Source organism: Myotis davidii, unplaced genomic scaffold (genome assembly GCF_000327345.1).
Source record: "Myotis davidii unplaced genomic scaffold, ASM32734v1 scaffold1115, whole genome shotgun sequence".
Lineage (NCBI taxonomy): Eukaryota > Metazoa > Chordata > Mammalia > Chiroptera > Vespertilionidae > Myotis > Myotis davidii.
Window position 1 is genome coordinate 2,481,007 of NW_006287910.1, and position 17,883 is coordinate 2,498,889.

Sequence of the window (17,883 nt, forward strand, 5' to 3'; positions counted from 1 at the left end):
TGTTAGAAACAGATGTTGTTTAGGTATGTGACAGCCTTGCAGCCCACACATTTTAAAAGAAATACTTAGCCCTCGCCAGGGTGGCTCCGTTACTGGTTGGAGCGTCGTCCCACACACGGAAAGGTAGCAGGTTTGATTCCCAGTCAGGGCACATACCTAGGTTGATCCCCCCTTGGGGGACATTGCTGTCTCACATCAATGTTTTTCTCTCTCTCACTCTCTCCCATCCTCTCTCTAAAATAAATAAATGTGTCCTGGAGTGAGTATAAATGAATGAATGAATGAAATATTTATTTGATGATTATTAGGAACCAGATATTATTCCAGGTTCTTTACAAATGTTAATTCAATCAATCCCAATAAGCGGCCTGTTAGGTAGATATTATTATTATCCCTATTTCACGTCGGAGGAAACTGAGGCACCAAGATGGCAAATAACTTGCTCACGGTCACACAGCACAATGGAGCACAGGTCATCTGATGCAACAGTTCATGTTCTCAGCCAGGACTCTGTGCTGAAGTCACATGGAAGAATGTAAACAAATGGAAATAGATAATCAAATAAAAAATACCCACTTTCTCCTTCAATGGCCCAGCCCAGCTGTCCTTGGTCCTGAATTCTGTGCGCTTCTCCATTCCTGGAACTTGTCTACTGGATTCTAGAATCCCGGCATTGGGAGGGGTTAGCCCTCAAGCTGATGGAAGCTAGACAGGGTCTTCCTTTTCTCTTTGACACTGTGCCCACCCCCCAGTCTCACCCCCTCCCCCAAATAATTTTCTCGCACTTGGGTAAAATGCTCGAATAGTTTATCAGACCTGCCGAAAGCAGGGTCTTAATGAGCTGTAATTTTTGAAGTCTGCAGCTGTAAACTGTGCTGAAAAGATTGAAAAGATTAGTGCACTAGTAATAAGATAATTGTCCCTGAGAAATGCTGTTAGCATGTAAACACATTTAGCGTGTGAAATCAGAACAACTGTAATATTTCCCCCTTTTGGTGTTTAAAGATGCTCCTGCATGAATAATTATAGCTAAATGCAAAGTGCAGACATGGAATACTGCCTGCTCTGCCTCTCCTTCTTTCTCGCTCTGCTGTGGCCCGGAAATAAAGGTCAGCTTGGTGGGCTCTCTCCTGAGGCTGGCTCTCCCTGCCCCCAGCAGCCATTCGAAATTAGTACCAGGAGTGAGGCAAATTAGAGATGTTAGGCAGACAAGACAAGATTTAGAGATCCTACTGCAGCTTTTTAGAAGGGCGTTGGATGTCAGAGACCATACATACATGCATGTGAATGCTCACTCATGTTTGCATGTGTGTACACACGCACACACTCACATACAGAGCTGAAGAAACATGGTCACAGCTACGTATAGCAGAAGCAGGTGCATGTCACCTCAGGCCACCTTCTCGGGCCTGGAGAGCTGCTGTGAAGCGTGTACACACCACCACTCTGTGGGACTGCCTTGTTCCTGTTGAGTGTTTGCATCTTTGGATAAATTGGCAAGTGACTTTCATTGTCTGATGTCAGTACATGTAATGTCTTCCCCCAAAACATTAGCTCATCAGATATGCTACATAAAGACGAACCTCTCCACTTGCTCAGGCATGAGCTGGTCGGTAGGTTGACCTTGTCTTTCATTCCCCAGGTTCATCTTTGAGGTGAGGCCTTGACTTGCAGGCAGGCAAACATCATTCAACTCCTAAGTTGGCTGGTTCAGAGCTCACCTTTTAGATTCCAACCCAACGTGACTTGAGGTTCCGCTGCTCTGGGTTCAGCGAGAATTTGCAGAGCGCTGCTTTAGGCGGCAGCATCAGGAGTCCTTAAGCATAAAAACGAAGAAGATGGTCCTTGGCCTCGGGGAAGCAGGGCGAGTTGTCAAAACGATACCCAGCAGGGAGTGAGAACACGGGACCCCAGCTCCTGTCCCGGGCGCGGACTCTGCTGCTGACCCCGTGTTCCTGGGTGTGTGCTCATACTCTCTTCTTGAGTCTAATTGTCCTTCGTTTTGTAACCAAGTTTACTTTACAGCCAGTCTACGGTTCACGTCCCATACTTTGGTCCAACCCCAGGGCCTCTGCTGAGAGTGTTGGGACTTGGTGAGCCAGAGATTGCCAACTCCAGTGCCCACAGCAGCCATGCAGGCAGCCTTACTGAGGGAAGCATGGGGGCAGGGGTGGGGGTGGGGAGACGGCAGCTGTGACAAGCTGCAGGTGCTTGCCCCTTCTAAGGGGGACAGCCACTCCTAGGTCCAGACAGTCAGTGCCTCAGGAAGGTGATGGGTTTGTGTGGCCATGTCTTCTGATTCTAAGAAATGCCAGAACTTGGCAGTTTTACATGAGACCTCCTGAACTTTAAGTGTTGGCATCATATGTAGTATGTTTTAGACGTGGCACGGGCTGAACAAAACACGTCTGGGTGGAATACTGCCCGAGGCCCCCCGTGTGCTATGTGCTACCCGTGCAGTAAACCCTTGAAGATGAAACCCTGCTCAGTGGAGGCTACCCCGGTCCTCACTGTTGATTCCCACCGCATCGTGCACTTGGCATCAGGCGTCAGCTCGAGACTGCAGACGTTAACTTGCCTCTCCCTTCTGTAGTCTTCTCATCCTGCACTGCCCCCTCCGCACAGATGTCTCAATGAAGTTCCCAGGGAGGGAATACTTACTATCCTGAATAGGTCCCACGGTTATGCCAAGCATGTCACGTGTGTGAGTGGGTCCCCCACCCCCACCCCAGGGCGGAAAAGCATCAACATGAAAGGGGATATTGTGGCGCTCGGGTCAGCGAGCAGCACTGAGCACAGCGGTCATCTCCCGGGTGCCGATTATCAGCTCGCCCGGGGATCTCAGGCTCCTGCCTGACCTTGGCACAGGGTCTGGCATGTTTGGTTTTCTGGGTGGAGAATGGGTCGTTTCAGAAACAAAGCCATTGAGACCGAGTTGAGGAGAGTCCCCTATTCATTGATGAAAGGAGCTCATTGTACAGAATCTGTGTGCCCCGCCGGACCCCCTTCCTCCGGCCGCCTCCTCCTCCTCCCTTCCCCAGCTGGGGCTTTGTCAGTGGCCCACAGGATGCTCTACCCCAGGCTGTGCTTTCTTCCCATCTTCCTGTCTCCGCGGTGCTGGGGCTGCCCTTCGCAGAAGGAAAAAGTGCGCTGGGAGGCCCAGGCACTTTCCCGGCTCCTGGGGCCAAGTCGGTTGTCGGGGGCGATGAGAGCGCTTCCTTCCGGAGGGGCAGGAACAAACAGCCAGTTCACAGGCGGCCTCCCCAGGTGGCCGTGCAGGAAGCAAGAAAACAGTGGGCACCACTCATAGGTCCTCCTGCCCTGCCCTCTGCACCAAGGCCTCCCCACCTGCCACCCCCAAGAGGCCAAGACTGTTGAGCTCCAGGTGGAGGCTCCCAAGTGAATAGACCGCAGGGCTTCACTTCCTCACGGGTTATTAGAGCTTTTCTGTTTCTTCTCCCAAGTCCCGGCATCCTGAACTTTTCCTTCTCGGGATGGGTGAGGGTGGGGTCAAGTTTAATGAGCTATCCAGTGGGTAAAATGGTACTTTCCTCTGGGGGTAACATTAATGTCTGGTGGTTCAGAGATGGGTGGGGCAGGGGCTGTGGTCAAGAGGAGGGTGTGTACCCACACTAAGGAGGTTGCAGCTACCCCGCTCCAGCTGCAGCTGTGCCAGCCTGCATGTCCACGTGTCCAGATCTTCCGACATTTTTAAAAAAGTCAGAAATCTGGATATTGTGACATTACCCAATTTTTAAATGTTGGCAACTAATGGGGATAAAAGTACTGTGTACGCATACCATGTAGGCCAACGCATACACATGCAAGCATTTTGGTTCCTTCTATAAAAATATTAAGGTTAAATGGCTCTGTGGCTTTTGAGCAAGTCTTGTGACCTTCCTGAGCCTCAGTCTCCTCCTCTGTACATTAGGAACAAATACTACCATCCACAGTCTGGGAACAGGCAAATACATGATGTCATCAAGAGCCTCTCCCCGTGGGAAGAGCCTAAAATAAATTCATCTGTGTTTCCAGACCCTATGGTCAGTCTAGTAGCCATCCACGGGGGTTGAATGAGGATTTATTGAAGTAATGCACATGCATTGCTAAGTCGGTGCTTCTTAAGGACTTACATGATAGCTCTCATAATGGCCATCATCATCATCTATGTCATCGTCATCACCATCACTGTCATTATCATGAAGAAATATAGGGGAAGGATGAGGAAGCAGGAGGGAGGCACTGAGCCTCTCCCTGGCTGAAACCTCCTGACTTTGACCCTGACTCTCATGATGGGAAGCTTTTGCCTGTGTGTCCCCCACAGGCCGACCTGCCAGCCTAGGAAGGAGGCTCCCTGGGCCAAGGCGCAGCCTGGAGCTGGGTGTGCCCTCTGTAACCACTGCACTGTCCTCCACTCCATCACCCTGCGCCCCTCATCCTGCGGTCGTCGTCCCCCCCCCCACCCCCGCCGGCTTGAATCAGCAGCTATGTGTGTGGCCTCTTGGAAACGTTCCGGACATGAAGCAATGCTGAATCACAGTTTTCCCAGAGCCGGGATCTGCTATCTTTTGAACAAAAGATGTCCTGGTTAGAGGCTCTTGTGAGAGGGCTCAAGAGGAAATAATGAAAACGGGGAGGGAATGGACATTTATTTTGGCAAAAGGGACAAACCCTGGATTTTGTATCAAGAAACTTGGATTGTAGACGGGTTTGGTGTACACTGTGTGTGGCCCTTAGCACATTCACTTCCCATCTTGGGTCTCATTTGCCTCGCCAGAAAACGATGGGTTTGATTCAGCTCAGGGATGGAAATACATTTCATCTCAGAGGGAAACTGGAATCTATTGGCAAATGTCTGCTCACAGGACCATATTGAGATTCTGAGGCAAAGTAATGGCTTAGTAGTCTCAACCTTGGGCACCATGCAGGGAAGTCACTGCTCACCTACCCTTGGTCTCTGAGTTGATCTCTGGCATCCGCGATCTTGGGTTTGGGGACTCAGATCTGAACTGTTCTCCTGGGGCACAGGGAACCCACTCAGAAGTCCCAGAAGCCATAGAACAAAACACAGTGTCTTTGGACTCTAGACAGTGTCTACTGGACACTTGGCAGTATCGGTTCCAACTGGGCCGCCTGCCATCTTGGTGACCATAGCAAGCGGGTGCACAATAGGTGGGTGCCGCGGCCAGTGCCTGGGAAAAGCTAATTATTGGGCTGAGCTGGAGACTCGGCTTATGTTCTGAGCTTCAGGAAGGCTTGTGTCCAAACGGAGCCTGGGTGGGCAGCTTCAGGAGGACATGGAGCTCTGGACAGAGGACGCGTCCCTCCTGCCCGGCTATGCTGGGTGGAGGCTGAGTGTCTCAGATTTCTCTTGGCACGTGGCAGGTCTTGTTTCTGGTCTGGAACGCCTTAGAGCTGTGAAAGCAGGACACTGTAAAGTGATGGTCATTGTTCTCCAGGAACAGTTCTGGCTTGCCCCCTCTACGCCGGGATGGAGCGGTAAAAAATAAAATTCTGTGATATAGCATCTCAGGCAGTCTTCACAGTGACCCTGTGAGATGGTTATTATTACTGTAACACGTTAAGTAATTCATCGGAAGACTCACAAGGAAATGGGAAGGTCTGTTCATTAGGAGCATGTGATCTCCATGCCAGCTGCTCATGGAACCAGGAGCTGTGGTTTCGAGATTCGAATCCAAGATGTGGTTGTACCGCTGGGAAGCAGTATAACTTAGTGGTTTAAAAGTGCAGCCTCGTGAGCTGGGCTTCCCTGGTCCAAATTCTGGCTTTGCCACAATTTGACTTTGATCAAATTGCTTCTTCCTTGTGCCTCAGTTGCTCTATCAGTGGTCAGCAAACTGCGGCTCGTGAGCCACATGCGGCTCTTTGGCCCCTTGAGTGTGGCTCTTCCACAAAATACCGACTTCTGTGCACGGGCCACAAAGTTTCAATCGCACTGTACGTGCGCACCCGCACGTGGTATTTTGTGGAAGAGCCACACTCAAGGGGCCAAAGAGCCGCATGTGGCTCTCAAGCCGCAGTTTGCCGACCACTGCTCTATCTGTAAAATGGGGTTGTTAATATCTACATTCTAGAGTAGTTGTAAGGTTTAAATGAGATCTTACAACCCACCTCAAATAATGTCTTGCGTTCAGAAAGAAGCCAGTGTGAGTGACTACGCTGAGCACTGTCAGTACTGACCAGCCATGTGACTCCAGGCAAATTGCGTGACTGCCAGGGTGACAAACTCAGTTTGCTTACAGTGGCCAGGCAGCAGCCGTTGGGCCGGGAGCACCATTGTCCTGCAGGGACTCATGTCCAGGGTTGCTAAATCTCCCATTTTTAAAAACAGAAATGAGAAATCTGCCCTTGCCTTTGAAGTATCTTGGTTTTAAAACATTGGTGATGATTTTAAATATTAAATTAATACTGCAGGCCAAAAAGCAAACAAAACCCCTCAGTGTGAGTCATCCACAGGCCACCAGTGGCCACCCTCTCTTCATTTTCAAGCCTCTCATCCTCCAGGTAGGAACATTCCATACTTGTCATTCCGAGAATTCTAATTCAGTGTACTGTGTAAAGAATTACCAAACCTCTTGAGGATCACACAGAACAAAGGGTTACATGCATTTGGTAACCGTTGTTCTCAGAGAGACACCTCGTGGAAGAAGCATTCCAGTAATTCCTGCGTTTCCGTGTGTCTGTGGTTTCTCCTGCCTTCAAGGCTGTGGGTGATTGACCGGCTCCAGGGGCCGGAGCTTCCCTTGGAGATTCCGTGGTTCAGTTCTGGGTTCTGGACTAAAAAAAAATGTAGTAAAGACGCCTATAAACTTAAAAAGTTGTAATATTACAGAGAAACAGACAGATGGGCAGAAGCAGGAAAAGCCCCCCAGTGTCATGGGCCTAACTATATCTGCCACCATCTCTCCAAAGCATGAGAACCCAGCTGTCTCAGTGGGGTTTCTGTTTTCTCCTGCAGCCCTATTTGCAGGTGAGTTCGCTTTTCCCAACAAGGCCCGTGCTATGTGGCTCTGGCCAGGGTTCACATTCCAAATGCGGCCTCTCTTTGAGAACAAGGGGAGTTCTGTGTCATTGGCATCCCTCCCTCACTGCCCAGTGCCGCCCGCCGTGCACGCGCCCTGCTGCATCCCAGGAGCCACGGTCACAGGAGATAAGCTGTCTGTGACATTCCACAGGGACACCCGGAGACAAAGCTCCCTTGTGTGAGCACCTTAAAACTGGGACTAGATCTGGAGAAGGAGTTGAGAAGAGTCACACATCCTGGGAAGAGAATGCTGGGAAGAGGAGGGTGGCGACAGGGTCGCAGGGGTGGGAGGGACATCTTCACGTAATAGTGGGGAGGCAGGAAGGGGCAGAAGACACCCGGCACCTGGCAGTAGATGATGCATCCCCCCACCAAAAGCACTCATAGGCTGAAATAGTAACCCCCAAAGTGATGGTGTAAGGAGACAGGCCCTTGGGGAATTGATTAGATCCTGTTAGCAGAGCTGTGGAGAATTTTATTAGCACCTTTATAGAAAAGACCCTGCAAATTGCCCTCACCCATTCCCCCAGGGGAGGACACAGCGGGGAAATCTGCTATCAATGAACCAGGAAGCTAGAAATTTCTGTTGCTGATGAGCCACCCAGTCTGTGGTCTTCTGTAAGTGCAGCCCGAATGGGCTGAGACATACACGCATTCCTCGGTGGCCCCAGGTGAGAGCACCCAAGTTCCAATCGTGCATCAGGCACTTGGCGGCCGGCGTGGGTAGGAGAGGTCAGGTCCTATGCTTCGCTTCTCACTGGCGGTCTTTGTCACCTTGGATTATGAAGCTTCCAGTCCTGCATTATTCATGAACAGTGCAGGAGTTCTCAGGCTCCGGCATACATAAGACTCCCCCGTGGGTGTTTAGTAAAAAAGCAGATTCTTTGGCTACTTGCCCAGAGATCCTGAGTCAGTAAGTTTTGGTTAAGGGACCAGTTCCTGACAGCTTACAAACTCAAGCACCATCCCTGGCTCCCTCCCACGTCAGCCCAGGGTCAGCCCAGGGTTGTTGAGCAAATTCTCCTCGCTGAGCATTGGGTGTCTGATCTGGAAAATGGGCAGCATGATACCTCCCGTGGCAGTGTGGCAGGTATTCCATGCGTGTGGCACAAAGTAAGCATTCAAAACGGAGTAGCTGCATTTACTCCCCTGGCTGCTGTCGACTGGAGTTGGTGTAGCTGGCGGCCACAGTTCCCTGCAGTTCAGAAGAATTGTAGTTGAGTAGGTGTGGGTGTGGAGGGATGGGTCTTAGCCTTCATAAGCCTGCAAGAAATAAAGGGATGTTTAATTGTGAGCCGTGAACCATGTTCCAGACATTTTAAATACCTGATTTTATTTAATGTTCACAGCAACCTGTGATGTCACTGGTAACCCGTTGTCCACAGGAGGGGATCATATATCTGCAAGAGACAGCCCACGTTTATACCCATGAAACTGGTGTCATTGTTATTATTGCCCTTTTTCACTTACAGAAAGATCCCAGACAATAAATTCAATACAGTCCCATCTGTTTACATGGTATAAATGAGAAAAGCTCACAGAAGCTAAGAAATTTGCCCAAGGTTGAAAGGCTACTAAAGGGCTGTTATCTGCTGAATTGCCAACCCCCGGTAACCCAGAACATGACTGTATTTGGACATAGGGCCTTTTAAAGGATGGCTCAGTCATTGAAGGTCCACATATGAACCAGGAGGTCCCGGTTCCATTTCCGGTCAGGGCACATGCCCCGGTTTCAGGCTCAATTCCCAGTAGGGGGCATGCAGGAAGCAGCTGATCGATGATTCTTTCTCATCATTGATGTTTCTGTCTCTCCCCTCCCCTTCTCCCTTCCTCTCTGAAGTCAATAACAGTATATTAAAATAATAACTTAAAAAATAAATAGGTGATTAACTTAAAATTAGGCCCTGAGAGTGGGCCCTAATCCAATCCGACTAGTGTCCTTATAAGAAGAGGAAATTTGGACACACAGAGACACCGGGGGTACTCACACCTGGAGGAGAGAATTGAGAACGCTGAGTAGACAGCCTTCCCAACGCTGAGGAGAGAGGCCTCAGAAGAAAACAACTCTGCCAGCACCTTGATCTTGGACTTCCAGCCTCCAGAACTGTGGGCAAATACATTTCTGTTGTATAAGCCTCAAAGTTCACGGTTTTTGTTATAGCAGCCTGAGGAGATTATTATAGTGGTTACACACGATTTAAACCTGAGGCCGCACCCCCCAACCCACACTCTTTTCGACTGAGTGTTACTTCTCAGCCCTGCGCCAGGCCCATGGCACAAGTGACGGTGTCCAGATGGGTCTTGGGCTTAACTTTCAAACACCTTCCACTTAGTGGTCTCTTATGAGCCGCTTCTCCAGCAGGCGGGAGAGTTTGTGCTCCTTCCAGTCTCTGACTCCATGAAGGGTTCATCGCCCGTCCGGAGGCTCCTGGTGTTTGATGGTGACGAAGTGTAAGGCACAAGGTCCTGATGGCGGGAGCTTCCTACCCCTGCCTCTGATCAGCCTGCTCTCGGGGAGAATGGGGAGAATGCGCCGTGCAGCCTGCTGAAGTGTCCTCCTGGGTGTGTCTGTGCAGGGTGGTACCTTAGGGGTCCATTGTCTACCTGCCGACTTGATAGGCCCCATAGGGAAGTCTGGCCCCAAAGGCTTGAGTCACAGGATTGTCACTTCCACACCAAAGCCATGGCTCACACCCAAGAGCAAATGCTGGCTTACATCCTCAAAGCAAGGGAGAAGAGGCCCCTGCCAACTGCGGGGGCCTAGCTCAGGGTCAGCACCCACCCACCCGGAGAGGTAAATGTCTGACGCACACATGGAATGTCAGTGGACACATTCCTCCTTCTCTTCTACTTTCCTATGAAAATTAATCGCTTGTTAAAATTAGGCCTTTGGCCTGCATGGGCTCAAAAACATTTGATTCTGCCTTCCTGGTCTTTTTTTTTAAATTATTATTATTATTATTTTTATTGTCTAAAGCAGCAGTTCTTAACCTGTGGGTCATGACCCCTTTGGCGGTGGAACGACCCTTTCACAAGGGTTGCCATAGACCATCCTGCATATCAGATATTTCCATTATGATTCATAATAGTAGCAACATTACAGTTATGAAGTAGCAACGAAAATAATTTTATGGTTCGGTCACAACATGAGGAACTGTATTTAAAGGGCCAGAAGGTTGAGAACCACTGGAAAGTTTTACATATGTCTCCTTTTGCCTTCCTGGTCTGGCAAGCGAGACTTGCGAGGTGCAAACGAGTTCCATTTGTTCAGGACCTGTGATCAGGCTCCCGCCTCCTATTTAAACAGTGAGCATTGGGAGTAGAAGTGTACACAGAGTCACTTTAAACTCATTTCCGGCTCCTTCCTGGTGCCCGCCAGGCATAGCGCTAGCCACTGATTTGGAACTCAGTAAACAGGTGTGGATGGATGTGACTGACTCTATACAGTTTCCTGCTGTGGCACAGAGACTGGGTTCTGTTTTTAGTCATGACACGTGTTCTCATTTCCATCAACCATGTCCACTCCTTTTTTAAAAAGACAGATGCTGCCTGGCTGGCATGGCTCAGTGGTTGAGCATTGACCTATGAACCAGGAGGTCACGGTTGGATTCCCCGTCAGGGCACATGCCTGAGTTACGGGCTTGATCCCCAGTGGGGGGTAGGCAGGAGGCAGCCAATCAATGATTCTCTCTCATCATTGATGTTTCTATCTCTTCCTTTCTCTCTCTGAAATCAGTAAACAAACAAACAAACAAAACAAAACATAAAAAAAGGTAGATGCTAAGAACGAATTCCAGTAGTTGTTAAGGTGGTGCCTTGTATTCTAATGATAGACACTGTCCAGGTTGCAGGGTGACTTTGAGGTGGGACTGTATCCTCCAGTGGAACCCCTATAATACAGCAGAGCACAGGTTTCTCCAGGCAGGGTGCTGGGATTGAATGCAGACTCCAGCACTCTCTCTGCAACCTGAGACAGGCTACCCAGTCTCTCTGGTCTTCAGTTTACCCATCTCCCAATGGGAACAATGGTAGTATCCGCCTCCATATTGTTGTAAGGGGTAAATGGAATGATATATCTATAGACGTTAAGCCAGTGCCAGGAACATGGTAAGAACTTAACAAGTTATTACTTAATTATCACCGTAGTAAGTTACTAATTATTACTAGTATTTATGATTATCCTTAACCTTGGTCAAGTGTAGACTAAACCAGAGGACGGAAAACTATCTTTATCTCGGGACAGGCAGATTCTGAGTGACAGTTTCCATTAGTGTTGTAATGGAATCTAAATAAATGTGGAAGGTCTGGTGTCCTTGGCAAAGAAGTCTGAAAGCTAACTCACGGGTAGAACTAGATCCTGGTGGTCAAGACTTCCTTTGCTTGGTGTGATGTACACCTTGCATGGAGCCTGCACATGGTAGGTTCGTGATAAATCAGAGCTATTAGTTATAGTTATTTTGTGTCCCTGGGACATATTTGCAGACTTAGGGAGTCTGTATCATTTCATTTCCAAGGCTGGAGTGTTTTCACAATACATACTGATTCTATGAAAGTCAACATTTGGAAGGTATATCAGTTAGTAGTTAATGCCATACAGGTGTACCTCAAAGATACAGATTTGGCTCTGGACCTCTGAAATAGGAATTTTGGGGTTTCCCAGTACACATAAAAGTATGTTTACATTTTACTGCAGTCTATTCAGTATGTTCTAGTAATTCTTAAAAGATACTGTACAAAGCTTAATTAAAAATACTGTATTGCTAAAAATGCTAACCATCATCTGAGCCTTCAGCAAGTCATAATCCTTTTGCTGGGAGAGAGTCTTACCTACAATTTGTAAAAACACAGTATCTATTAAACACAATAAAACGAGGCTCTCACTGTATAACAAGCCACCCTGAAACTCAATAGGTTAAAATAAATACACAGGTTGGGGCAAAAATGGAAAATAATACAGTAATTAATAAATAGTAATATAAGAATAAACCATGTTTCATGTACTCACAACTGTAAACCTCCTGTTGCCCCACCCTGTGTGTTCTCTCTGTGTCTGAAGGTTGGCTGGGGGATGGCTGATGTCGGCTGGGTTTGGATTCAAGCTATAGGTTGAATCCAGGTCTGTTCCGCGTGTCTCACCCTCCTCGGACCAGCATCTACCTGGGGCGTGTTCTTGTGCTGATGGCAAAAACTCAAGAGGTGATGCTCAATCTCACAAGCACATTTCAAGCTGCTGCTTATGTCATATCTGCTAACCTCCCGTTGGACAAAGCAAGTCAGATGGGCAAGGCTGAGGTCAAAGGAGGCAGAAGCATATCCTGCAAAGAAATACAAAGTCACAGGACCGGAGCGTATGGATACAGGGAGGGGTGGCGAGTGAGGACCACAAATCCAGCCTACCTAGTTCTCCATTTGACTTCCCCAATTTAGCCATTGCAATACCTGCTGTGAAAGGGCTTTCCTTGCTTTAGCAGGCGGTTCCCTGGTCCAGTACCTGCATTAAGATTCTAAAAGCACTCCAGGGTGGCATCGCAGCACATCACAAATTCCCCTTTGGTCTTTCGGAGCCTTTCCTCTGACAGACAGGAGTTTACTCTACTGTAAAGCAAAGAGTCCCAATTGAGACCCACAGGATGGATTAGGCAGACAGCGTCATTGACCTGGTTCCAGTTCATTAGCCTTTCCAATTAAGGAAGATGCTGCTGCAAGTGAGCCCTCACCACTATGGAGTCATACCTTGAATCCTCCAGATGCGCCTCTGTAGGGAGAGTCCTATATTTCAAATGCGCAGGGGAGGGAGTGCGAGGTGGGGGAAGCAAAATTCTGTTGACAAGTGAATCCTAGTGTGAATGACTGGCCACCAGTGAGTACTTCATCTTCTTGGCAAGGTAATTAACATGCTAAGTAGAGAGCATTTGTACTTTTGTCTTCCAAAAGCTTTTTAATGGATCTTGGACCCCTGACCTTGTGCCCATAGGGTCTCTGATCTTGGAGCATCAAATAAAGAGTTGCTGGATCACTCTATCCAGAGATCAGGCTCTGGGTTTTATCACCACAATTAACAGAGGTTTCCCAAGGAAGGTCTTTTCCAGTGAAGTTAGGGGCCCGAGATGGCATTTTCCCCTCTTTACCCCCTCGGGATCCTGGGCAATGAAGCATAAGCCCCAAACAATGGCCAAATAGGCTGTGAAGTACAACTTAATTAACCTGGGCATGCACCCAACACCCCAGTGCAGTGCTTTTGCAAGGATGTGGCTTAGAGAATGAGGCTAAGGTTTGAATCTCAGATGCAGCCTCTTGTCTTCTAGTCACCATTTCGATGGCGGGATCTGAATGGAGAGACAGAGACAGACTTCTCTGAGCTGGAGAGCAGGCGGAGCATGCTCTCACTGCCTAAGCTGCATGCCAGATCTGACTCACGCTGCCTATCACACACCAGGACGATGGCCTTACCTCCTGAAGACAAAAATGGGCCCTGCCAAGTGTGCTTGCTTAACGTGGGGAACCCTGGAAGTACAGGGCCAACTCTCCCTATGTACCAGTGATAAAGGGGCTGGGCAGAAGGGCTCCGTGAAGGACAGCTGGACCAGTGAATCTGTTTGCTCGAAAAAAGGGTCTCAGTGAAGGTTCTCCCCCATCATGGCTGCCACCTCTTCATGGTTGGGAAGGAGCTAGTAAAGGTTTGAAGAGAAAGGCCTGAAATATTCCCTCCAAGATTCTCGCAAGTCCCCAAGGGGAGAGTGGAGGAAATGTTCCCCTCAGCATTTTCCTAGGTATTAGGAGTATTCAGTGCCTGGGTGGAATGTGGAAATTAGATGTTCCCCTGGCAATTCCAGTTGAGCTGCACCATTGAAAAATGCTGGCTATTGGGCTCAGAAATAGAATTGGGGGAGAAGAGCCCTTCATCTTAAAAGAAAAGTTAGATCTGACCAGAGCTCAGAATGTCCCTGGGCTCATGGCTCTTATACTCATCAGAATTATTATAAACTAGAGGCCTGGTGCACGGATTCGTGCATCAGTGGGGTCCCTCGGCCTGTCCTGCACCCTCTCACAATCCAGGACTCCTCGGGGGATGACGGAGAGCCAGTTTTGGCCCAATCCCTGCAGGCCAGGCCAAGGGACCCCACCGGTGCACGAGTCCGTGCACCAGGCCTCTAGTATGCATATAAGATCTTTGGTTAATCTCTTCCTGCCCTCCTCCTCTTCCCTTCCCTCTGAGATTCATCAGTCTGTTCATGTTTCCATGCCTGTGGTTTCTGCTCCTGCGTTGAGCGTCTGCCCCTTGGTGGTCAGTGCACATCATAGCTACCGACCGGTTGGCTGGTCGGCTGGTCACTTAGACTTGTATATATATAGATAGGCATCATTGTAAAGGTACTGCAGAGGAGTGATCCAGAAAGTGACCTTTCATCTAGAGTAGGGGTTCAAAATGTTTTAATTTCTCTTTTAGTCCTTTATTTTATTGCGCTAAGAATACTTCACATGAGATTTACCCTATTGACAAAATTGTAAGTGCACAATATGTATTGTTGACTATAGGTACAGTGTTGTACAGCATATCTCTAGAGGTTATTTATTATCTTGCTCAATTAAAGCTCTAAACCCATTCAACAGCAACTCCCAGTTTCCTTCCCCCTGCCCCTGGCAACCATCATTCTACTCTCTGCTTCTACAGGTTTGACTATTTTAGATTCCTCATATAAGTGGAATCATTTCTAAACGTCCATGTTCATTGAAGCCATATTTACAATAACTAAGATAAGGAAACAACCTAAATGTCCACTGATGGATGATAGAAGAAAATGTGGTATGTGCATATAATGGAACAGTATTCAGCCCTAAAAAAGGAGATCCCGTCATATGTGACAACATGGATGAGCCTTGAGGACATTACTCTAAGTGAATAATTTAGACACAGAGGACAAATATGGCATGATTACTACACGTGTTCTTTCTTGTTCACTATACAGTCCAGTGAGCTGGTGCTAATTTGCATGGCTTCCTCGAAGCCTGTGTTGGAAAACCTGCTTGGATAAAGCAAACCGTCCAACTGGGCTTCCACGTCATGCCCATTCTCTGTAAGAGGCAGCTTGAGGCTGCTTTCCCAGAGTTACAAATCCAAGATGGTTAAGTTCAGAGCCAACATTGTGCAGACAAAAATAGCCTTTATGTGCTGGGTTTCCTGTTTTTCTTGGAGGCTGTTAGCTGAAAACCACTACCTCCTTCCCATCCGTCCCTTCCTTCTGTGTGCCCACCCTGGCCCCCACCCAAAGAGTTCATGTTTAATGACCCGAGACATGACCACCAGGCATTTTCAGTCAATCGGCTTTTGTAGAGAGTGAATGAATTGGACTTTTCTCTGGCCTTCTTTCTCCTGAAAAGGATCTTCCCAGCCCATTGGAATGTGCTCTGCAGACTAGGAATTAAGCTCTTCTCTTTGTCTTGTTTCTTCCTTCAATCTTTCCAAGATCAGACACAAGCTGGTGGCCTTGTCCCTAATTGGGACTTTATATTCTTTCAAGTTTATTTCTCATTCTCTTATGGACAGCTTTCCCTTCACATAGAGAGTTTGAATGCCCTTGGAGATATTCAGTGAGGATGCTTTGTTTATTTCTTTACACTTCCTCATTCTTCATGATCTCCATGCAGGTGCCCCCTTCACCTCTTAATGAAAAACTTGAGTCTGCTTAATTTTCTGGGGGTTGGGGAGACATTGGAGATTGGACCACGCTGTTCTCGTGTCTTGCAGAACGGGGGAGACAGAGTTGGGCGGCTTACCTATGGGCGGCTTACGCACTGAAGAGACCCAGCTTTGGTTTGAATGATGCTGGAGCAGTAGGTTAAATTTGCCCACCACTCATGTGTATTTTCTCCTTTCTTCCCACAGGACCCACACCCAAGTCCGCTGATCACCCTGGAGACCCAGGTCAGTACCTTCCCATGGTCTTTGTCACTTATCTCTGCACTGATGTCCCTGCATCAGTTCTCCAGGGCGCATCTGTGTATCCTCTTGGCTCCATGGCTCGGAAAGCCTGGACAGACACAAAAGCTGTCTTCCTGTCCTGTCGGCATGTGCATGTACTCACATGTGCACACACACAACAGCTGATTGTGTGTGTGTGCACACACGTGTGTACCCAGGTGTCTGAAAGCATCATGGGAGGTAGAAGAGGTTATGGGGGGATAAATGGTGATGGAAGGAGACCTCATTTGGGGTGGTGAACACATAATACAATATACAGATGATTGTACCCCTGAAACCTATATAATCTTATTAACCAATGTTACGCCAATAAATTCAATTTGATAAAGAAAGGAAGAAAGAAAACACCACAGAAAGAAGGACAGGAAGGCCAGACGTTGTTGGGAGAGAGAATTCTCAGGGTTTCTCTGTGTTCTTCTGTCCTCGGATTTCCCAGCATACACTTTTAGTTATGTCGGCTTCAGGGGTGACCAGACCACAGAGCTGGCAGGAAAGAGAAATGGGTGGGAGTTCAAGGGGCTTAGGACCCAGTTCCTTCTGCCTCTTTGGTCATCCTCTGGCCTGGCTTTTCCACATTCCTTCATTCACCTATCACCCGAGCCATGTTTGCATAAAGTACACTTGTTCTATCACATCACCTAAATATACATTTTTCCTTAAATTATTATTTTTTTTTACTTTCAAAGTAGACTGATCTTAAGCTAATGGTTCCCAATCAGGGGTAGCTTTGACCCCCAATGGGCAATAGGCCATGTCTGAAGACATTTCAGGTTATGTCCCCTTGTAGGATGGGTTACTACTAGCAACTAGTAGGTGGAGACCAGGGATGCTGCTAAATATCCCCCAGTGCACAGGACCTCTGCCTAGGAAGGAATTATCTAGCCTAAAATTGCCAATGGTGCCAAGCTTGACAAACGCTGTCTCCGGCAAAAATATCCGTGAAATCACAAGTTTGGTGTGCTAGTTAAGTTTCTTTTGCAAAACATTAAAATCAATATTAAATCAATAAAATTTAAAAGTTCCTTTGGGTGGCCTCTAAAAGCATCGAAAGGTACTCCTTTAGACGTAGGTGTTCTGCACTTTGGGAAATGGGTCTCTCCCCGGGCTACCCAGCGGATTGTGAGCGAACTTCCAGGGCATTTTAAAAGTGATGGCTCTTCTCTTTTTTACCAGTTCCCCCCCACCAGGAAAACTCATTAAACTCAGAACACCCCCTGGGAAAATAGTCTGTGTCCAGAATTCTAGAAGCCAAATCTCACTTCCTGGGGGTGGCGTTGTACTACCCCCTATGGTCTGTCCTTGGCCCTCCTGAGTCCTTCACTATGGAAACCGGCTAATCAGCCCTTCAGAACCTCCATGGGAAAGAGCAGTCACGTGCCAGTGGCTTTGGCCGGCACACTGTGAGTGTGATAGCTCACCCCTACCCAGCGACCTCTCTTAGAGTCACAGCCATTACCCAGGGGGCCCGAGCCTCACGCTGCAGCCAGCCATGGCACGAGACTGGCTTTCTGCATTTGTGCCACGCCCCTGGGGAAATGATTCAATTTGTCCCCAAACAACACTCCATCAGTCTCATCTGGTTCTTGGTCTCTGGGGAGCCGTCGGATGTTGTCGTCTTTCCCCGACTTCTGGTTTCCCATGTTAAAGAGACACTGGAACCCAACCAAAGTGCAGTTTTTTTGAACTGTTGGCACAAGCCTGTGGCCAGATCTTACTTTGTGCTGGGCCTCAGCCCATCGTGTGAGTCGACCCTATTCAGCTGCGGCAGGCAGGTCAGACAGGAGGGGCAGGGAAGCGTCTTCTGGCAGAAAGTGGTGCCCTAGATATTACCCACATGGCACGAGCAATATGGCAGCTG

General features: G+C 48.3%; 1 protein-coding gene across 1 annotated transcript in view; it reads left to right on the forward strand.

The window, feature by feature from the left end:
- Nucleotides 1-4,148: 4,148 nt before the first annotated feature.
- Nucleotides 4,149-17,883, forward strand: part of XYLT1 (xylosyltransferase I) — a 222,576-nt gene continuing 208,841 nt past the window's right edge. The window contains exons 1-2 of the mRNA XM_015561297.1: nt 4,149-4,190; nt 15,882-15,968. Of these exons, the coding sequence (XP_015416783.1) occupies nt 4,149-4,190; nt 15,882-15,968 (129 nt within the window). The remainder of the gene's footprint in view (nt 4,191-15,881; nt 15,969-17,883) is intronic.